The sequence below is a fragment of the Pelecanus crispus genome, chromosome 3 (genome assembly GCF_030463565.1).
Source record: "Pelecanus crispus isolate bPelCri1 chromosome 3, bPelCri1.pri, whole genome shotgun sequence".
Lineage (NCBI taxonomy): Eukaryota > Metazoa > Chordata > Aves > Pelecaniformes > Pelecanidae > Pelecanus > Pelecanus crispus.
In genome coordinates this window covers 1,528,373-1,550,603 of record NC_134645.1, presented here as the reverse complement: position 1 = coordinate 1,550,603, position 22,231 = coordinate 1,528,373, and the positions used below count along the sequence as shown (strand labels likewise).

The following is a 22,231-nucleotide window of genomic DNA, read 5'->3' as shown; positions in this document are numbered from 1 at the left end:
CGACCTCCCTGCAAACCTCGTGGGAAAGGCTGCTGGCTGTGACACGGGCGACAGAAAGCGTCCCCATTCCCTAGGGAACAGCTCCGGCAAGCACCCAGCTGGGATCCTCCCCCACTCCGAGCCCTTTCCCTCCCCAGCCAAGGGACCCTTTCCCTCTGTCCCGCTGCGGGGCAGTGGCTGTCACCCTGCTTGTGTCCCCCGCCCCGGCTTTTCGCCCTCAATTTCTGTTTTGCATGATTTCGGCGAGGTCAGGAGCACGGTTCTCATGTGTTTCAAGAAAATGAACTGACCCGAAAATGGCTTACCGGCAGGTTTTTGCTCCCTGATTCAGCTCGAGTTCAGAGATGAGTCAAGCGGCGGCGAGCAGCCCCAGGAGAGGGTAACGCGGAGGCCGCTTTAATCAGCCTTTCGCAAATTCATGCTATTTAAAAAACAGGTTTACAACACCGGAGCGGCTGCAGCAGCGGCTCGGATCAGACAGGGTTTGGCAACGCCGGGCGCCCCGGGGCTGCGGCAGCCTCGCCGGGGCTCCTCCCGAGCATCCCAGGGAGCATCCACCACACCGGTCCCTCGACGCCTCGGCATCGGTGGCGGATTTAACCCTTCCAGCGCCCTTACCGCCAGCTCCTAACCTCAGCTTCACCGCCGCTCGCTCGCCGCCGGCCGTGCCCGCAGGAGCCGCCGCGGGGACGGCCGCCGGCTGATGCTCCGGCTTAGCTGATGGGCGCAAGTGCCTGCAGGCCAGGGAATATTAAAAAAAAAAGCACCAAAACACCAGCCCCTTCGTGTTCTCATCCGCAGCTTTCACTGATTTCTCATACGAGAAGCAAAAGTCACCCACACTGAGATGTCGGCAACCGCTCCGTAGAAGGCTGGCTGCGGTGATGATGCTTATTGCAATATGTAGAGGGAATTCGGGGGTTAATTACATATATTTCTACACATTGCCCCGTGGTGTTTTGAACTGCTCCATCCCTGCGGACCCCTCGGGCCGGTTCACGCCCCACCACCGAGCCTTGCACTCCTCACGCGTGAATTTATCCGCACTAAAGCGCCGGCTCCCGCTCTCACCGGCAGCTTTTGGCTTTTCCCAGCCCCAAAGGGCTGGGGCAGCCGGCGGGCGCTGCACGAGCAGAGCGGGAAGGGGGCGAGGGGCCGGCGCACGATCCCTCCTCCCTAAATATTGCCGTACGCGGCCGCAGGAGCCCGGCGCTGGAAGCGGCGTGTGGTTTCGCGGCCACCGTGGCTGGGCCTCGAGGGGTCACAAGCCCCCAAACGAACCCAGGAGTGGCGGAGGTCTGGAGGCGTCGAAGCCCGACACCGGCTGCCTGGCAGCAGCAGTGGCTGTGCTGCGGCCCCTCGCGCTTGGGTATCGCCCCGAAATCAAGGTGGTCCTCCTTATCCAGCGCTCCCCGGGGACATCCCCGGAGCTCGTGCCGGTGGGAAATGTCCTACCTGGAGGGAGGATGGCGGAAGAAATCACCCCACGAGCATCCCAGGGGCGGGAGGAGGAGGAGGAGGAGGAGGAGGGCTGGCACATGCGCACGTGGTGAGAAAACACTCGTCCCGCTCCCCTCCCACCTCCTTCCCCCGCAAATATTGCAACAAAACCGGAAAAATGTGCTGGCAGGCGTTAGCGTCTCCCTGGAAAAAGCTGCTTTGCTGGCCCAGCTTCAAAATCCAGTTCACCAGAACCCCCCGAACCTCTCCAGCGCGCGGCTGCGAGCTCTGTGGAAAGCCAGAGTTTTCTGCAGAAAGGGGGTTGCGGGAGCTTTTTTTGGTAAATTTTTGTCACGGTCAAAAATCCAATTTTCCTGCTAAAAATAAAATATGAAGCCCCAAAGGAGTGGAAAGTATTCCAGCTGGGCCCAGGGCAGTGCGGGGAGTAGCATCAGCAACGCCAGCTGCTCAGGGAAACTGCTGGATTCACAGAGCTTCAGCCCTCACAGTGCCGTGGGTCTGGGTGGGAATAAAAAAAAAAAAATAGCTAGAGAGGAAAATCTGAAAAAAGAAATAAACCTGGAAATGCTGCCTTGGCTTCATTTTTCTGCTAAACCCTGTTGCCACGGAGCAGGATGCCGGGGGAGCGTGGGGTGAAGGTGCCTTTGCGGAAGCAGCAGCAAGAGATTTGGGTTTCCTTTTTATTCTGGGCACTGGTTGTGCCTGTTTTTTGGAGCACGGCGCCCTGCGGATAAAGTCTTTTGAGTCAGATTTTTCCCGGTGGGACGGAGCAGCCGGCGGCCTCCCAGGGGATGCTCGGTCCCTGCCGCTGCCGCGCCCCGGGGAGACGCAGGTCCCAAGGGACCACGTGCCACGAGATGCCACCGCCTGCATCACCCGTGGGGGTTCAGCTGCAGAAATCAATACGGGCGAAAGCAACGACCCCGAAATGTCCCAGCAGCCGTACGGGACGGCCGGGATCCCGCAGGACGGCCGATTCGCTGGCCATGCAGGCACCTGCCTTCCCACGGAGCAAAAAAATAAGTCGCTAAGTCACAGCAAAACCATGAAAGCAAAACCACAGAGCCCCAAAGCGCCTCTGAGTCACTCCCCCGGCCGCCGCCGCGGCCCCACAGCCCTCCAAAACTCGCCGCCACCTGCAGCCGGCCCCAAACTGCTGAGCCGCCCTCGGCCCACCGGCGCGGTGCGCGGCAGGCTGCCGTATGGGTGCTGGCAGCATCGTCCGGGAGGAAAAGCCCCTCGGCCTGAGCAGGCAGGGGTGCAGGCAGCGGCGGCGAGGGGCAGCGGGCAGAGCGGCGGTGGCCAGCTCGACATCCTCCGCCGAGCCAAAACCGAGCCGGCAGCCCCCGCTTGCCGGCACCGCTTTGCAGCCGAAACACTTCCTTCCCCTCTTTCCTGTAAAATCAGCCGTATTTTTTATTGTTATTATTTTAAATTGTGAAAAATACTCAATTGAAATGAGAATGGAGATGAAACATTCACAGAAAGTGCTACCGGGATTAGTCACCGCTTGTAATATCTCTATTTACATGAGTCACGAATTGGCCGCGCGGCTCTTAAATTAAATCCCCGCTGGGTTTTCGATTTTTGGGCTGTCCTCAGGAGACCTTTTGGTAACTTTTCTCCGGTTCTGAGCAGAGCCGGCAGCTGCCTCCCAGCACGTGTGCTTACCGAAACACCGGCAGCGGCTGCAAAGGTCTTTGCCGTGCGATTACGCGGCGGCCGCGGCCGGAGGCGATGCTCGGAGGGCAGGATTTGCCCCCTCTACCCGAGGCATTTCCCCGCTTGTGCTGGCAATGGGAAGAGGGAGAGCGGCGGTAGGCACCGAGGGGGCGATGGACGGTGGGATGCAGCCGGGGGACGGCGGGGGCCAAGCCGGTGGCAGCGGGCCCCAGGGGTGGCGGTGCCGACAGAGGTCACTGTTGCCGAAAAACTGCGCGCCCCAGCCGAAAAAGGGAACTTGGTGGGGCAGGCAGCCATGGGGCAGGCCCGGTTTTGAACAGGCGCTGCGCTCCAGCGGCCACAGGGGACCCCCGTCCCCAAGCGCTGGCGGCAAAGCCCCGGGGCGAGGCGTGGGAGCAGCGGCGTGGTCCCTGGGATGGGCTGGAGAAGCCACGCTCGCCCGTCCCGGCCACATCGGGGACCTCCGAGGGCACCGATGGGCTGAGATGAAAAGCAAAAAAAAAAATAACGAGGAGGAAAGGAAACGGTGTCTCGTGGGGCTGGAGGGGGAACGCGCTGCCATGGGACGTCCCCGAGGCCGAAAGCGGAGCAAGGGATGGGGCAGGAGGGGGAACCCGGGGTCCGCAGGTGCCCCTCGGGCTGCTAAACCCCTCGCGGAGCCGCTTGCTCGCAGGAGGAGCTGTCAGGAAACACGAGCAGAGCCCGAGCAAGCAGGGTTTGGGATGAGCCGGGTGGATGCGTTTGCTTCCCATGGCGGCAAATGGCCGGTCCCGGCCGGCGGGACCCCCGGGAGCAGCAGCAAGGAGACCTCGCTTGCTGCTTTTCCTCGCCCAAAACCCAAGAGAGGGCACGCAAAGAGCTTGCGAGCGCGGCGTAAAAATAAAACCCCAGAAAGTGACTAAGCACTCTGGGTACCGAGGCATGACGCCAGAGGAGCCCGGCCTCCGTCGCCAGCTGCGCCGGGCTCCTGCTGGGAGCTGCCGCCCACGGTTATCCCGGCCCGGCGTGGGAGGGGGAACCCCAGGGGTGCTGCTGGTGGGCGGCAGAGAAGCCTCCCCGTCCCCTCTCCCCCCGTCTCCGCGCCCGAGCAGAGCTGCTGCCCTCCGCAAATCCCCGCGAGGGGTCGAGGAGCCCGGCTCCCACCTGCGACCGGAGCACGGGGTCCCGGGACACCCCCCCCCCCCCCCAACTCCAGGCTGGGGCTTGCTGGGGGGGCTGGCCAGGTCCCCTCGCCAGCGGGGTGCTCGCCCACCGGCAGCGGGGGCACGGCCGCATTTGCAAGGGAGCTGGGGGAGACGCTGGGCACGGCGCCACGGGAGGGGATGCCGCGGGGGGACCCCTCTGAGCCACGCGGATCGGGGGTCCCCGTGTGCCGAGCCTGCCCCCGCCTCACCCCCCCAGACCCCCCCCCCAACCCCACCGCGGCCAGGGCTCCCCCAAGCAGATCCCCGACCCCGAGCCGGGGGCACCACGCGCTCCACGGACGCTCAGGGACCCGCAGCGGGGCGAGGCAAAGCCCAAAAACCCAAGCAGCAGCCAGCGCTCGCCGTCTGAACGTGCAAAATTTAAAACGTGCACCCCGCGCCGAGGGCAGGCAGCCCAGCCCCAAGCAACACACACCGCAGCGCGAGGAGCGTAAGGCATTGCAAAATTTACCGCATGCGTGTGTATATATATATATATAAAATGTGTGTGTGTATATATATATATATATATAATTTTTTCTTTTTTTTTGCAATTTGCAATTCGCAGCTGGCAGCTAAAGTAACCAGAGTTTTAAACCGCTCGCAAAGCCTCGCCCGCAGCAGCAAATAGCACCTTACCCTGGCGTGGCGGGGGAGCCCGGGGCCTTGGCAGCCCTCCGGGGCCGGAGGGAGCGCGCGGGCTCCACGTGGGGCCCGGGGAGCGAGGCTGGCATTCGTAACGGGCGCCAGGCACCCCGAGCCGAAACTCCCCCGCCGCTCTACCCAGATCATTGGTCCAGGTTGCAGCGGCGGCTGCTTTCAAATTCTGTTAAACCTTAAAAAGGAAACAGGAAGCCTCTCTCGACTTCATGCAGCTCGAGAGGCTCGCACACACGCACACCCACACGCTCGCCTTCCTACCCCCCGAGGCTGAAGCCATGGCAGGCGGGGTGCTGCCGAGGCGGTAGATCCGTGCCCTGGGCACGCTCCGGGCATCGGGGCCGGACCTCCGAGCATCCCAACCCCGGCTGCGCGGGGAGATGCTTCCTCCGGCCCCGGAGAAGCTGCGCTTTGCACCTCCTGGCAGGGGGCTCGCTGAAAGCCCGCTTTGCTTTTTCATTTCGTTCGCAGTCAAACGCGGCGAATCTTCCAGCTTGCCGAGGCACCGGGCAGCGTCAGGCACGCGACGGAGCCCGGACCACGCGCCTCAGGCTCGTTGTCCAAAACTCCTCTGACCACGTGCCTCAGGCGCAGGCTCGTTGTCCAAAACTCCTCCGAATGTCGGACAAAACCTCTTTTATCTAGCAGGAGAGTGACGAGCATTAGCACACCTTGGGTTCAGGGGTCTCAGCTTTTCACTCAATATCCAGCATTTGCGCTGTCTGCTCTTCTCTTCCCCCCCACAGCAGGCACAGGGCAAAAAAGTAACGGAGATAAACCTGTGCCATTCCTTCCCTGTCTGTGGTAGGGGCTAAAAATCATTCATCCTCAGAAAAGTCAGGGTGGAGAGCTGGGGGAAAAAGCACCGTTTCATTGCTTTTGGCAAGCGAGCGCTTACTGCTTCACATTTCCCCAATTTAGAAGGAAGAAAGCAACTTCCCCAAGCTGCACCGAGGGAGGAGGTACGCATGCCCCCGAGCCGGCACAAGCCGCTGTCCCAGGGGAAGGAACGGCCAGGAGCGCACGGCCAGCCCTCATGGCTCTGCGTGGAAAACCCCACTTCTGCCACACTTCTGTGCTAAGGGGTTTATTTAATTCGCATAAAGAAGGTACGCTGGAGGAGGCGATTTTTGAGTTGTTGTTTTTTTTTTTTAAAAGACTAAACCCCGCTGTCTCTGCACCGCAGCGTGTTCCCTCTCCCTTCCAAAAATCTCCAGTGCAGACCCTTGCCCCCGGGATGGAGGCATCTCCTGTGCGCTCCGTGCAGGAACTTCCCTCAGGACACATCTGATTTCCTCTCGCCCTCCGCTCACTTCCCATCGCCAAGGCGGGAAGCCGCGCTACCCACAAAGGGGACAGCTCAGGGGGCTGGCAGCCGAGCTACAGCTGCAAAGCAGCTGCCTTGAGCTCTTTGTCCGTCCTGTTGGTTAAAGGCTTAACCTCCCCTGAAACAAAACGCTGACTTTCCTCTGTGGGTGCCCAAGGAAATTAGATCAACTTCCTAACAGCCTAAAAAAAAGGGGGAGGGAGGTAAGATGTAAGAACACAGTTGCAACTCAGGTCCTTGCTTCAGTACATCTTAAACCACTGAAAACCTTGGTTAATACACGTCAGATGTCATCTTTTTAGTAACATTTAGAAGGTTTGTACAATTTTTCTACTTTCGCTTTCTTCATGATCACTCCTAGTTGTCTTCCTCCATCCTTATGTCCCCTCCCTAAAACCCTTCGGCTCCCCTGCTTGAGGGTTTGGAAAAAAAGGGGAGCAAGATCAGCACAAGTCCCCACAGAGTAAGATTGAATTTGAAACTTCAGAATAAGCAGAGTCCAACAGCTTGGCTCTGGCTGTTTTTCTAGTAGCAACCATTCAACCTCTGGCTGCTTTTATTGGAGTAACTCCACCTGTTTTATGAAAAATTAAGTGCCTGGCCTGCCCAGAACAAATATGGAGCCAGCCACGCTCCGAGCTCGGTGCTCTGGGGAAACACATACGGCATCGTAGCAGAGATGAAGGAAACACAAACGAATGCCCAATTATTTAAATTGTCTGTAAGTAGTTTCAGTTCTTGCCCAGACATAACGTAACATAGTGGAGGCAGGTGTTTTCTCAGCAGCCACTGACTAATTGCAGAACAAAGACTAGAAAAGAAAAGGGGGAAAAAAAAAAAAAAAAAGATGTAAACAGTGCAGTAGTATGTCACGGATGAGACTGAGCAGAGCAATTTATACTTACAGAGTGTGGATGCTTATGGAAGAGATACACAGTAGCCTTTATGAGACCAAAAAAAAAAAATGTATTGCATGAATGAGACTGAAAGATCATGCCAGTTCTTGAAAAGCGTACTTGGCACGGTGCAAGCGGCATGGCAGGTGGCTTGCTTTCCCTTCCAGCCTGAGACCCAAGAGGAAAAGCAAGTTTGGCATCTTCTGGGCTGCCTATCGCCCAAGATCTACAGTACCTCGTGGAAGCCGATGAAGATATGTCGCAAGCAAAGAAGTTATACAAACAAACAAATTGTATGGTCCCCAGCCAAGGTCTTTTCAGAATTCACCATAAAAGACATATTTGTAAACAATCTTTAGTTACAAAAGTAAATTTATTATTAGTTCGCTTTTACATTTTTTTTTTTTTTTTTTAAATTCATTGTAACAATTTATAAATAACTCCTGGTCATAGCCACTGCATCCGGGGACAGGTTTGAAGTTTACGTCGTTTGAGAAGTTACAAAATCAAGTACATTTTACCTGTATGTTTTTGAAAAGCGTGAAACAACACACAGCTGGCTCTGCCATTCAGTAATGGCACGCAAAACAAATGCCGCAGACCTACAGCACCATGGACTGTGGATTTCTAAGCAACAGAGGAGCCAGCCTTAGCAACGCACGAACCGGCATATTCAACTGCTTGAACTTCAAAAGCAGCTCAGAGAAGTTGGTGCTTCCTAAAGAGATTAAAGAAAGAAGATGAGCACGTATTTGGTGTAACACTGGCCCAATAAAAGAACTGTCAACAGAGGAAGGGGAGTCAGCCAGAGTCATCTGGAGATGTGCTCACTGCTGCTCGTTTTGTTGCAACACCGGTTAAAAAGTAAGTTTTTATAAAACAGAGTTCGAAGAAATCCCAAATTCAATTAACATGGCAGGAAATCCCAGAATAGAGGCATGTAACTGGTAGAGAGGACACGAAAACCCAGGATTTCCATAAAGCCCTTTTGACCTGAGCAGATGCTCAGGCACCTGGCTGGAAAATGTCCAAGCCTGTATGCTGAGGGTGCCATCGCCTGCACGGGACGCCTGGGCCGGGGGCTGTGGCCTCTGCAAAGCCTTCAGCAAGAGATTCCTCTCACCGCTGAGGTGGTGACATTCATGTCACACCCCTAAGCAAGCCACAGAGTTCCCCAAATCGAAGTCCAGCTGCATTTCTTTTGCAACCGGAGAAACCTTAGGCAAATAGAGGAGGACTGGTATAACCCCAGGTTGGGCTGACAACATCAAGAGAAAAGCTGCCTAGTGAAAGGGCCCAGAATTTCCCTGGATCCCAAATCAGATTACTGCTGGAAACCTAGAAGAGCAGGTGATCGCTCCGACTAGGTACTTAGAGGAGAGATATTTAAGGATGTTTGGGACACAGTTAGCCCAACAAAAAGAACACTCTTCCTCGTCACAGCCCATCTTACCTGGTCCTGCTGCCTGCGAGAACATTGTTACCTGCAGGTCAGGGAAAAGCTAAGACTTTTTTTATATAGGCTAATTCTGGCTTCTTTAGTCCTGCATAAAGTTTCTACCTTTTCTGTCCAGACTCGAGACAATTAACAAAGAATAAAAATCGATGGAACAGCTTTCAGAGGAAATGCAGGCTGTCACACAATTTGCAGGATATATTCCTTTCGGTATGCAAGGCCAAACCCGGGAGCGTGCGTCCGCGCAAGTCCAGAGTGGTGTCCTGCACTCCAGTCTTACCTTCCAAGCCTCCAGCTGCCAGCTGCCCCGGCGTCGGGACAGAGTGGTAAATAAGGAAGCAAGCCAGCATGCTCAGTTGCGATTCCTCCGTGGGCTGCCCGCTTAGGTAGGAATGCAGCGAGACATCTCCTCCAGCTGCAATACACAAAACCCTCTGATGAAATTTAGAGAGCATTTGTGGGACGAAACAGAAAGGCAAGACAATGGTATTTCCACAGAAAAAGCCCGCTGAAAAGAGAGTCTCCATCTCCCCAGAGATGGGTTAGGGGTTTGTTTGCGAGCCTTCTTCATTCTGCTCTGGTCACCCCTTGCTTTTGCTCCTAGAAAATTCTCCCGGTGCAATATTAGGAAAGAATTTTCTCTGGGAAACATGATCTTCCACGTTAACTAAACTTCCCACCAATATAGGCAAACATAGTTCTTCAGTGAATGTTTCACACCAAACACACTAAACTGAAACAAGCTGGTTTATGCTAACATGCAAGTGCCTTCCCTGCAGTTACCATTTTTTCAGTACTTTTGAGGCTAAAGTCAACCCAAATCGGTAAGACAAGAACGCTGAACTGCGATCATGCCTGCAGGATTAAAATTATCTTCTCTATACCTTGAAGCCACTGATCCAAAGTGTTATCAATAGTGCACTTCATCACAGGCAGAAATTCAGAGTTCATGAAGAGTCCTCTGTTTGGATTCCTGCTCATCCTCTCCTGGTGACTTCTGGAACTGAAAAATTCTAACACCAGCTTTATCTGCCACAGCTCAAATGTCTCGGACATCTCTCTTCTTTCTAATCTCCTCACAGCCTAACAGAAGGGAAATACAAAGTGACTGTGAGAATGTGAACTGGAGGAGGAAAGAAATGTTGCCGTCATAAACATTCAGTAAATGAATCCTAAACTCCCCCTTGCCACGGGCTGCCCTTCTGAGCACCTACTGAGAAAAACTGCTGGCTAATGTTTCTGGTGTAGCTTCAGTTTTCATTATTTTCCAATTCGCTTTTAAAATCTCTGCTATCTCCCTGTAAGCTCCATAATACGTCTCCCCTTCTTCCTTTCTGTCTTCTACAGAAATCACACGTAACGAACAATACTCTTATGCCAAAGCGTAGCTTTAAAAAAAGGGGGGGGGGGGAAAAAAAGTGTTTACTCCACCTGATCTATTGCTATGTATGTGGGCAGCATCTCTGGATTTTCTTGGGTAACACACTCATAAAGAATTGAGGAGAAAAGATCCAGGATTTCCTGTTTCTGATAAAAGACACATGTTTAACAAAGCACACATGCTAGATACAACTTATTTACAGTTCTTGCATTGCTCGCATTTCCTTCCATTAAAGTTAACCCATGCACTGACATTACATAAATTAGCAATAGCTAACAACGCTACACAGCTTGCTTTCGTCCTGGGCTTACTAAAACTAGGCATAATGTGGCTATATTTTACTCCCCCCCACCCCCCCAAGTTATCTTGTGCAGAGAAATACGGTGCAAAACACCCTAACCCTTCTGCACTGACTTCACCTAAATGCTTCAGGACACCAAACAGGGCTCTCAGTATTTGTTAAACACATTCTGCAATGAGTACAACTGGTGTAGACAACTAGCAGCAACTGTGATGTAACCAGTGGGGAAAACAAACAAACAATCAAACCCAACAAAAACTATAGGGTCAACACTGGTTTACACCTCTGTATTACAAAACATCCCTTAGAATATTCCCTCTCCCCACTACTTGAAGGACTGAATTCTGCTCCTCAGTTTAACATCGGATTTTCCCACCTTTTATTCATGCAAGCAAGAAACCACGCTCATCCACATCTAGGCACCATACCTGGCCCATGTTCACCGTTGGTTTGCAAAAATAATCAGCGAATGAAAACAGAGCAGGATCAGAAGTAAAAGCTGAAATTGCTTCTGGCTAAAAAACAGATTAAAACACACTCTTGAAGTGAACTGTTTGGTTTTACTGCACGAGCGTAGTAGTAATTTATACCCAACCCTTCCTTCCCCAGCACACGAGCGAGAAAATCGTAACCTACATAAAGCACATCATGGGCAAAACATGTCCAACGCTTCTGTCTGCCCACGACAAACGTACAGTCACATAGCTGCTCTTAGCTCAAGCTCATTGCATGCCCTGTGAAAGCCACCAGACTTCCTTTCCCTCAAGCAAAGCAAGTAACTTCAGTACTCATGACCATGTGGCAGACCTAGGTACTGGAAATAAGTAACACAGCACAACCTGCTGTGCTTCCCTCAGCCTTTCTAGAGGCAGCATTTCTGGCAGGAAACCAGTTTGGGAGCGATACCTTGAATGCCCGAGCTTCAGAGTTCTGGTGAGTAACAGTCTGTGCTAAGAGACTGCGCCAGCCCATCGGGTCCTCCTTGTAGGAGAGCTGCCCAGCTCTCAGCTTCACGTACAAGACGCCACCCTTGGAAAGAATTGATCTGAAATAACAACACCCGTGCTTACTTTAAATTGATACGTCTACATAATGAGGAGGACCTGTAAAGGAAATGTGAACTCCAGCAGCTCATATATGGGCAATAATCCCATTTAGGCTTTGTCCTGATTATTTAAACCCTGCCCCGCTTGCATATATGTAAGTCTTGGTATCTTCAGGGCAGGCTGCTATCACACATGATGTGATGGCAGGCAACGGTGAAAAAAAGGGGCGAGCCCTACAGATATGAGGAATATAACTTCCTGAAGCCATTGCAGGTTCTTGTTAGACTCTTCAAGGATGAGCTCCCAGCACCAAGGAAAACCATGCAAATTGGCATCCACAGCTTTAAAGGCGTGCTGTGATGGTCCTTTCTCCACGTAAGGGGAAAAAAACCCAACCAACCAACAAAACCCCGCTATTCCTGACCAAGCCTACAAATAGAAGCGTGCAGCAGTTTGAAGTTACACTACTGCAAAGCAGCTGCATGTTTACCTCATTTAGAGTATCAGTTGTGCCATTAACTGCAGGCACTGGGCATCCTTAAAATAACTAAATTATCTGTATTGAAACTAACTGCTTAGCATAACAACACAGCAGCAGCTTGCATGTAGTAAGATAGGGAAAATTATTTCTCACACGTGCATTTATCTCCAGAACAATGCCCGCCAGGTCCCCACCATTTTAAAGGGCTGGGGACAAGGTGGTGTGACATGAGAGCTGACAGATTCAAAGCATCTGGAGACCCAGAGAACGGGCAAGTCCCAAAGGCAGCGAGTTCCTCAGTCACCCACGCTGGTTTCTGCTGCAGCAGCACAGGAAGGCTCTTTTGGACAAACAAGTGCTCGAAGTGTGGTAAAGGCTCAACCCAGAAGGACAAAGGCGGCTTCTGCCAGCTCTGGTGCAGCAGATGAATCAGTACGTGCCTCCTGATCCGGAGGAGGCTGCGCTCACCCCCGGTTGTTATCTTTAAAGGCACGGACCAATACAGATGCTGCATTGCAGCGCCCAATTTAAAGTAACTAGAAAAACCGTGTTCCTGATGAAAGATGCAGCTGGCTGCTTCTCTACTACTCACAGCAGCAAGTTACACTGCAGGCTGCTAAGCACGAAGATGAGAATGATTTTACCCACAGATTATGTATTCCGGTAAGATTTCTGTTTTTCACAGTTGCCCAACGGAGAGTTAAAATGCAGTAAGCAGTACTTTGTATACTTCACGTAACATGAGAAAAATAGTATTTCACAAAGCAGTAACAGTTAGCTAACTACTGTATCAACAGTCTGGGAAACATGACATCACAGCAACTCAAAACTGAACTAAAACCATGAGTTTAAGATGGTTTCTGGTACTGCTCAATCCCGCTGCCAATATCTGCGGTTTTTACTATCAGGTTTTCCCCTGCCCTGTTTTTGCATGAATTATTCACATCAACAGGTGAAACCAACTACGCAGTTTCTTTCTTCACCCTAAAGTGCTGTCAAATGCACAACAGTGAACCGATCAAAACCAGACTTCTTTCCAAACCGTAGGTGTTACAAATAGAGGAGGTTTTAAAAAAAAATTAAAAAAAAAAAAACCCTACTACTACAAGGTCATTATTCAGTTAGGCATTATAAAGAATACTTACTTTAGATGATTCGTTCCCTTGCTTAAATCTATTAATAATTCCCAGTACCGTGGTCCCTTCACTCTGATCTGTCAATGTAAGCATTTTTATTACTAGATATAACCAGAATCATAAAATTAAGAGTTTTCTACATAAGCCTACAGGTCTCTCTGGGCCCTTAAAAGGGCACATGCCCTTTGATAGTGCTCCCCACCCTGAAAACTCAGGAAGAGCACCTGGCTTTGGCTCTCCTACAGTGAAGCTTTCTGGCACAGGGAACTCCCTGTTACATTGGATCTTGAAAGCGTTATGATCAAGACCAAAGAGAAGCATGTGGCATAATTTAACATGTGCTCCATAGTGACACACTGATCTTCGGAGCCATTACTAGGGGACAGCGTTGTCCAGAGTCTGGCTAAAGCTGGACAGGGAATCAAAGAGAAGGCGCTAAGTCTCTGTTCATGCACTGTTTGTGCCACAAACCGGGTGATTAAATTCCTCATTAAAATGGAGACTTCCTTTACCTGCTTCAGTAAGTGAAGCTCTGGAAGAAGCGTAGGTGCCATCAGTTCCTCGGTGGCTTCTGCATACCATTGCGTGCCCTTCAAAATGCCCCCAGTATTCACATATTAGTAAAGCTCATTTTTGTGCAAAAAGAAAGAAAATGTGCATCTCATTTATAACAACTCAATTGGCAGAAGTCAGTCAGTTTCTGTTCCTGAGTTCTGAGTAAATACATGACTTCGCATTGCCTTTAATGTCAGGAAACAAAAGCCTAAATTAAAGGTATATTTCCCATGGATGTATCAACACATAACATTGTGTGAGTCAGGCACACTTCAACTGAAATCTGAAGATTTGAGAAGTAAACTGTATTATGAACATACAGAACTCTTTGCCAAAACCCCAAGGGATCCATGCTGCAACTCTTCTCCCCTGAAATCCCAAGAACCCTTTCTTTAGTCCTTTCATGAGCATCACCTGTCTCACCTAAACCTGTAAAAAAATCAATCCCGCAGAACGGACCCTTCCCCAAAAGACACATAATGCCACCAAGCCAGGAAACATGAAATTACTACTCTACCCTTAATTGCTTTAGTGGTGGACTTGGCAGTGTTAGGTTAATGGTTGGACTGGATCATCTTAAAGGTCTTTTCCAACCTAAACGATTCTATGATTCTAATGCAAGCACCCAGGAGAAACACTAAGTTGCCTGTTTCAGCAGAATTAGGAGAAGGCTTTTAAAACCAGAGATGGTTCCAACCGCCTCTGTGCCTTTGAAAGGCTGCCTTCTTCAGGAAGAGGACAACTACGACCCTGGGTCAGCCACCACACACCTGACTGTTTGAAGACTTTGTGGTGCCTGTTACTTGTCCTGTATTCCGCTCGCAAGGCGACATCAAAGCACATGCAAGGTGTGAGTGGGCTGAGCGCAACCCTTCAATTATTTGCGTAGAATTTGGCTTGTCTCTACCACAACTTGAAAACAAACCCAAGGCTGCTGGCCACAACAATGAAAATAGCATGCCTTTGGTATATCAGAGCCTTCAGCTGTCTCCCACACCTTCTCAAAGGCCTTCGCTCCCTATTGCCGCCCAGACACATTACCTTGTACGTAACCTCTATCAGCGCGTAACAAGGAGTGTTTGAATCCACATCGACGGGCGTTAAGAGCCTTGGTTCTGCCGCCAGCACGTACAAGTGACGCAGAGCCTGAAGGTGGTACCTGTGCGCGGGAATAAGGAATTCAGCACTGTGTAGTGCAGGCAGGGAATAACCCCCCAAATACCAAACTACACACGGCTCAATAACCAAACACAGCTGTTGGTTAAGCTAAAGAGAAAGTTGTAGTAATTTAGTAGGTTTTATATTGCTTTAACACGTACGTGTCAGCTAACAGAACAGGACTTCATGAATCATAGCTAAAACTGATTAAGGGCCGTAAACAGACAAATCTTGCATTAAAAAAAAAATATTTTCTGCTGAGCAAATTGGAACAGTCAAGCCACAGGAACACAGCGTAGAGCCTCAGGAAACCTGCTTGCATTTCCTCACTGATCAAAGATCACTACCATCATCCTATATCTTCATTTATTTCTTCTATTTTTCACTTCCCTTTTTCTTTTGAAAACCTAAAAAAAAATTATTTGCAGAGTACCCAGGTAAAAATTCTAGATCATTTGCCTCTAGATAACCTCTTTTGTAAGATGATTTAGCTCAAGGAAATACGAACCCTAGCAAACCCTTACCGATTGTCCGTGCTGTGAACAGGGAAGTGAGGGTACAGAGCACAAAGGAGAGCAGCAATTGAAGAATTGGAAGTGCTCAGTGAGTATCTGCAGAAAAACATTATCTATTAGTTTCAGTGCTAATAAAGGCTGGCCACTAGCAAAGGTGTTCAAAATATTTTGGTGTCCCAGGGAAGAGAAGGACAGTAGCAATGTGCATACAAGCAAGGAATTTACAAACGTGTTCCTACAGCAGTCAAAATAAACATGTAGCAGTAGGAAATAAACACAAGCCAAAAACATTCCTATGGCATTCAAGTAATGCAGTATCTAGAAAACAACAGAACTTTCCTTTGCAATAGAAAACATCTTTATGCATCCATATGTTATTAAAAAATTAAAAAAAAAAAACAAAAACCAACCCAGTTAAATTGCACATTGCTCCAGCTTTTGCAGGAGAGGTGAAAGAAGAAAAATTCTGCCTTTGGGAATGGCAAATTACCTTCCTCCCCCCAGGAAGAGAAGCCCCAAAGCCATGTGGTGAGCCAGGTGGAACCCATAGTTCATCTCTCCGCCCGTCTTCTTGTGCATGAAACGACAAAGCTGAAGGACTTTCAGGTTTCCAGAGCCAGCCATCACCATCGCGAGAGACAGCAGCAAGACGCTCAAGCATGTTTCGAGATTATAGTGACCTGTCTTCAAGTAGAATAGGGAAGGCATTATTACACTTCTGTGGTCAAATGCACACTTCTGGTGGGTCTAATGCGCTGCTTTCTACCCCAGAGTTCGAAAACCACATTCCACAGAAAGGAGAGCGGAGAACCAGCAAAGTCCTCAACAAAAATGATTCACAGCCCTGCCACATTCTATAAACGGTCTGTAATACAGAAAAGTAAAAGGGATGTTTTTGTTTCCATTAAGGTTTTGGTGAGGGTGATCAAAGTACACTACACCACAAAGCCTCCTTTTCACTGAGGGAAAACTAGAAAGAACTTACTATTGAAGCTGTCGGTGCTGACAAACACTTCAGGAAATCTGTTGCATATTTGTACTGGAAAGAAAAGAAACGCATACTAAATATAGATACAAAAGTTACAGCTCTATGGAGATTGAAGGGAAAAAATAAAAACCTCTTACCAAGCACTTAAATGCTGCCAGATTTTCTGAACCAGCAAATCGAAATCCCAGTGACAAACACGCTCCAGCAATGATGTAGACATGAGCTTGCCTAATAAGCAACATAAACAGGAAATGACTAAATATTTCTCTTTTCCTCACCTGAATATGCATCACAAACTCCTTTATAATTAAAAAAGGGGAAAACTGAAAAGACAGACTTATCCTTTACAGAAAACGGAGAAGAAAATTCCGTAAATATCAAGGGAGAGATTTTTTTTGCATGCTGATATCTCTATAGAGAGTTCAGCTGCATTTTTCAGAAGAATTTTTTACACATTACTTACGCTAGTGTTTCTAAACTCAGGTCTTCAGACGAAGGCAGCTCTGTTGCATGAAGAGATATACTGTTCTCTCTTATGATCTACAAAAAGTGTTAAGAGATAGAAAAATCAATCAGGGGAAACATTAATTAACTGAAACTCCAGGCATTGAGGGTTTGTAAGTGATACAAAACAGGTCTGTTTCACAGGCATAAGAGCTGTTTTTCCTTCCACATGCTACTGCTCCATCGTACTTCTGATCCAAAAGGGACACGTTTCCACGCTCCTGGATCTGGTCCCTTAGAGATATCCAAAACAATGGCAAGACTGTGTCAGAAGCACGATGTTACTGTATGTACTCAAATATGAGAGAAAACAGAACGTGATGAGACCTCAAGAGGCTGTGTAGTCCATCAGCATCCTGTATTGCTGATAGGTATCTAAGTTATTTGTAATGCTCAGCTGAAACCTCCTTGCAGCAATTTTGCACCTGGCTTCTTGCTCGGTCAACGTGGAAGAAAGTTTAATCCCTTTCTCTCTCCGGCACCATTTTATGTCTTGAACAGTTGCATCCCTCCTCAATCCTCTCCTCTCTAGCGTGATGGGATGGGAGTCCCCACTGCTCCTAACAGTTCAGGAATCCAATGCAACCATCACCTCTGTGAACACGATTCAACATACATTTTCTTGTGCAGCTCATGTGACTAAGGAAATGCTCGCGTGCAGAACAATCCAGTGAGACGTAACATTGGGAAGTAAGCACATTAAGTGTAAATACCTACTTGAGGCACGTTGCTATTAACCCACTTGGAATTGGGCAAGATGTCATCCCACAAAATCAGGCATCGTGCCAAGGTCTAAAAAAAAGTGAGAAAGCCAAAACATAAGGAAGAAACAAAACCCGACACAAACATCAGTGGTATTTTTTAAATGTACTAAATACGTCCAGAAATGCAGACAATCCAGCTACCCACTAGCCGCTTCTCCAGTTTCTCAGCCTTCATATCAGAAATGACAAAATAGCTTTTATTTTAAGAGATGCAAATTCTGCTCGCAGAAAGAAGAACCACAGAATACAGACCTTGCAAGGTCTGTATCTTTAGCTGGTAAACTGAGATGAAAATTCATTATGTACTTAAAACAGATGCTGAGGCCTAACTTGTTTTTTACCTGTGAAATTAATTTGGGAGAAGCTATAAAAATTTACCTAAACATTTAATTTAACATTCCACATAAAATGTACCATTCAAATATTTCTCACTAGATTTTGTCTCTAGTGCTGCACGACAAGCAAGCTGCCTTACTACAAGTAGAAACTGTTTGAAGGTATGAGTTTGGCTGGCAAGCAAGAGGGTTACCAGCTATCTAAAGGATGATGCGCGATAGGCATGTGGGCTGGATTAAAAATTTAAAAAAAAAAAAATTCAAATAAGATGCATTTTTAGTATCATTAAATAGATGGAGAAAAGAAACAAAAGAAAATCTTACCCTCAATAAAAGGAACTCTGGTTTTACAAAGTCCAGCAAATACATGGTATCCGGTGCTTGAAGCCAGTCAGCAATAGATCTGCAGAGCACAGTAAAGGAACGGGGTTTCCAGATCTTATTTCAGCAATGCACAAAATTGAATAAGCCACCCAAAGCAGAGCTGACATTACAGCAGTTTAAACTGCTATCACAAGTTACTGCAAAATGCCTGAGCAATTCCAAAGGTAATAATACCTGTTATTAGTCTTTAGGTAGATCATAGCAAGTGCAAGTGTGGCGCCCGGACAAGTAACATCCACATTTATGGTGTCTCCCTCCTGTGAAAACACAACGCGTACTGTCAGAGCAGCTGACTAGGAAGGCAACAGCCTGTAGCGATGATGCGTAGAGGCAAAGTCACTCGGTGCATCGGGACACACACCTCTCAGACTTCTAACTACTGCTATTTTCAGCTTAAGTGAGCAAAAAATCAACACGTACCTTGATTTGATAACTGGGAGACTTGTGCTTCTCTCTGTGCATTCCTGCTTGGAACCGCCTGTGACCCCCAACCATGTACTGGTAAAGCTGCTCAGGAACGTTGAGGTCTGACATGCCTATCAAATTACTGCCGTGCTAAGGAATGAAGAGGAGAAGAAATAATATGGCAGTGCCTTCCTGTATGAGGAAAAAAAAAATGCTTTCGGCCAAAGACAGTTGGGAGTCAAGGATGAAACAGCTCTTATTACCAATATATAACGATTCCTCTACTAATTGCAGCTGAAACGAAGAGAGGCACTTACCCCTAGGCAAACCATGCCTAAGGCTAGCCCAGATGCAAGGGAATAGGACTCTCTGTCTGTGCAGTACTCCATTTCTGGTCCAGGGGGACGGCCTGGAGAAAAACAAAACAGTGAAATTAATCTTTTAAAATTCCAGCTAGTAAACATTGTTCAATTAAGCATTATGTTTCTAGGGATATGAGGGAAAAAAAAAATCGGTCCCTTCTTAAAGTCAAGAAAGTTCTCAATGGAATTACAAACAATTGTCAGTTAACCCATCCATCACCAAACCCCTCCAGAAGCAGTATATAGTGCTAAACGATACGGTTGGAGTTCAGAGAGACAGTGAAAATGCCATGTTACAACTGTGCATACTTAAAGACATCTGAACCTATCCAAATGCTGTCAGCAGAGTTCAAAAGCTGTTGCTAGAAAAAAATTGCACATACCAAAATTACCAGAAACCTAACAGATACAATTTCACCCTTAAAATTTATCCCATTCTCTATTTAATAATCCATACAGCCTCTTCTAACTAAAGTTACATATAAACATGAGTAAGAACTCAATAAAATCAGAACTATGCACAGAACGAGGCCACAATTCAGATCAGAAATTTACTGTTCGGAATCAGCTCTTAAAGACTACTGTTTAGAAAGCCTTAAACAAAATTCGAACAGGAGAATTTAGGACATGATGGCTGCACTTCCACCAACCTAGCGAGCCAAAAAGACTGTCCTTGCAAGAGGAAAGCATTTTTCCCCACCCAGTGCCTTCATCTCTGGTTTTTACGGTGGCAGCTACCTCATGGACAGACATGAGAAACAACAAATGTCTGAGAAACAAGAAATGTCTGGGAAGCATCAGATGCATTGGGTATACAGCATGCAACAGATCTGCTCAAAAGCTGTAGAGGGTCAGGATCTCTGCAGACACGGCATCCGGGTCAGGAGGAACGTACAGTTACAGCAGTCCTTTTACCGAGCAGCTGGCAACCCTAAAAGTCCCCGACCAGCTCTCATAAGACAAAATTTCCAGATGGAAAAAGTATCTAGGTCCAGCAATGATGCTGCTACGTTTCTTCTACTAAATTAAATGATTGTTCTACGCTATACAAACACACAGTTCACAGTAACTTCTGTTCCTCTGAAAACAGAAGATGAGGTTTGGAAAATGAGAGGTGAATACTGTGGTGGGAGATGTACAGTTAAAAGAAGCGTTAAAATTCTCAGCTCCCTGATGCATTGTGCAAATCATTCACACGTCGTGACTCTCCCAGCCCATGTCCCATTTTCTCCAGTGTCAGCACCTACCGATTTCAGCTAGCAGAACCTCAGCTGTGTGCCTGTGAGCGGTGCCCTGATAGACAAGGCCTATTCCTATCACGGCAGCCACCTGCACGTTGTGGGGGACATCCAGCTCTGTTGAAGTTGGTGGCAGGAGGGCAGGTATGTGGATGCTCAGGAGGCGCGTAATGGCCATATCCATTGTGCCCAACTTGGCAGCAGAAACGCCGAGCAGCAGTCCAATACTTGTCATCTCATGGCCCTGAGAAAGGAAACACGTGTCAGCGGTCAAAGAAAGTGGCCGTGTTCAGAAAAGGAAAGACACTTCTAATACAATATATTCTATGTTCTCAAATATAGACAGCAGCTAAACTTCTTCGATCCGTCTCTTCAGGAAAATGAACACTAGCTGTTAGGGGTGTAAAGGTTATTTCCCAAATGTATGATCTTACTGCAGAGGCAGACTTCAATCCAAACAGAAATTCGACAATGAAATACTAAGCATGGTTACAATGTAGATGTTTAGTTTCCAAAAAACACCCCACAACACATTTGGGTTGTTCTAAAAACAAAACCTGAAGTTTTTGCTTTAAAAGGATCTTCTCTATCTCCTTGGTAGCTCTTTATTAATCCCTCCCCCAACACCACATGTATCGTTTCCTGGTGTTTAAGTTTCAAAATAATTATGTCTTCACAACTTCTTACAATTTAAGGTGAGATTTCAAGAGCGCATATGATTTTCAGCCTTTTAATGCAAAGTCCATAAAATCTTGAGTCCCTAGCTCTAACTCTGTAATGCAAAGATTAACAAGAACTTTATGGCAGAAATTGAGCAGAAGTAATTCAGAGCATTCACCTATCCCAATGAGCTGTGCACAACATGGAAAGATTTAGTGATAAAACTGCTGAAAAATCTTTTAAACAGAAATAAAGTCCTGCACTACTAATGTTAACGAAGCAACTCTGATACTCTCCCACGCTAGGAAACTTCCAATTCAGTGTTTCAAAGAAATCTGCTGACTTTTCTTTCTTGTTTTGTTTAAAGAATTCAAGTCCTACAAATATTTTTCTCTGTTGCCTGTGAAAGAAGGCCTCACCTTTGTTAGGTAGTCATGTATGTTGAGCGTGGCGAGTTTCGTGAGATGCCCGTTGAGACCCAGAGCCATGAGGAAGCCTGCATATTCATTTGCTAATTCAGCAATTTTGGGCTTGTTATAGACAATCCAAGCAGAGTCTATCTGTGAAGCAGGCGCTATCTTCAGGCCAGCAGCTACCCCGTTGTGAAAACTGGCCCAGCAAGCCATGTTAGGAGGCACATCGATGTTCCCGCTGTTCAGATCAACAGTGGTGTTCCTAGGAGGAGCACGGCCTGCCCATGACAAAATCATTAAAAGCAATTAGGTGAATCCAAACCACTTCAGAAACAGCTCTCAACTCAGCAGGGTGCCAAGTGAACAAACTCTGACAGCACGCTAGGTAACATTTCCGATCTGAAGACAGCCTTGGGTATCTTCAGGCACATCAGAAGACAGAAGCACAGCATAGTAGGTAAACCAGCGATGTGGACTATCTGTGACCTGTACGACACCAACACTGATCAGCTGCGTGCCCTTAGGCAATTTGTTTCACTTCTCTCTGCTTCTCAGAACGCACCTGATATAAGGTCTCAGTGTTAGATAGTAACAGCAGCCTAATAACAAGCAGCTAGTAGGTGACAGATTCAAAACAAAAAGAGCTATTTCTTCACAAAAAGCACACTTAAGCCATGGAACTCTTTGCAGGGAGACACAGAAGATGCTATAAAAGTTACGAGAGGTTCAGAAAGAAACTGGCTAACAACCGAAAGAAACCCTGACCAACGTACCAGTTAGATTCAGCTTTGGGATGGGCAACTGCTCTGTTGGAACAGGATGATACGAGAACAAAGTGAACATTCCTCGTCCAACAGGTAGTGCCATGGTTCGCTGGCACAGCTGTAACAGCCTGTTGAGACGACAGAAAAAACAAGCCCATTGCTTAATACAGAAAA

General features: G+C 48.3%; 1 protein-coding gene across 1 annotated transcript in view; it reads right to left on the bottom strand.

The window, feature by feature from the left end:
- Positions 1–7,604: 7,604 nt before the first annotated feature.
- The window catches only part of ANAPC1 (anaphase promoting complex subunit 1), a 34,482-nt gene continuing 19,855 nt past the window's right edge, over positions 7,605–22,231 (bottom strand). The window contains exons 26-47 of the mRNA XM_075707237.1: positions 22,067–22,185; positions 21,300–21,571; positions 20,230–20,464; positions 18,938–19,029; positions 18,636–18,770; positions 18,390–18,472; positions 18,156–18,234; positions 17,450–17,524; positions 16,692–16,768; positions 16,366–16,456; positions 16,226–16,279; positions 15,731–15,924; positions 15,250–15,336; positions 14,609–14,726; positions 13,525–13,602; positions 13,022–13,089; positions 11,256–11,394; positions 10,778–10,864; positions 10,099–10,194; positions 9,552–9,750; positions 8,948–9,082; positions 7,605–7,929 (exon numbers count right to left, since the gene is read on the bottom strand). Coding sequence (XP_075563352.1) covers positions 7,814–7,929; positions 8,948–9,082; positions 9,552–9,750; positions 10,099–10,194; positions 10,778–10,864; positions 11,256–11,394; positions 13,022–13,089; positions 13,525–13,602; positions 14,609–14,726; positions 15,250–15,336; positions 15,731–15,924; positions 16,226–16,279; positions 16,366–16,456; positions 16,692–16,768; positions 17,450–17,524; positions 18,156–18,234; positions 18,390–18,472; positions 18,636–18,770; positions 18,938–19,029; positions 20,230–20,464; positions 21,300–21,571; positions 22,067–22,185 — 2,629 coding nt within the window. The 3' untranslated portion in view covers positions 7,605–7,813. The remainder of the gene's footprint in view (positions 7,930–8,947; positions 9,083–9,551; positions 9,751–10,098; positions 10,195–10,777; positions 10,865–11,255; positions 11,395–13,021; positions 13,090–13,524; positions 13,603–14,608; positions 14,727–15,249; positions 15,337–15,730; positions 15,925–16,225; positions 16,280–16,365; positions 16,457–16,691; positions 16,769–17,449; positions 17,525–18,155; positions 18,235–18,389; positions 18,473–18,635; positions 18,771–18,937; positions 19,030–20,229; positions 20,465–21,299; positions 21,572–22,066; positions 22,186–22,231) is intronic.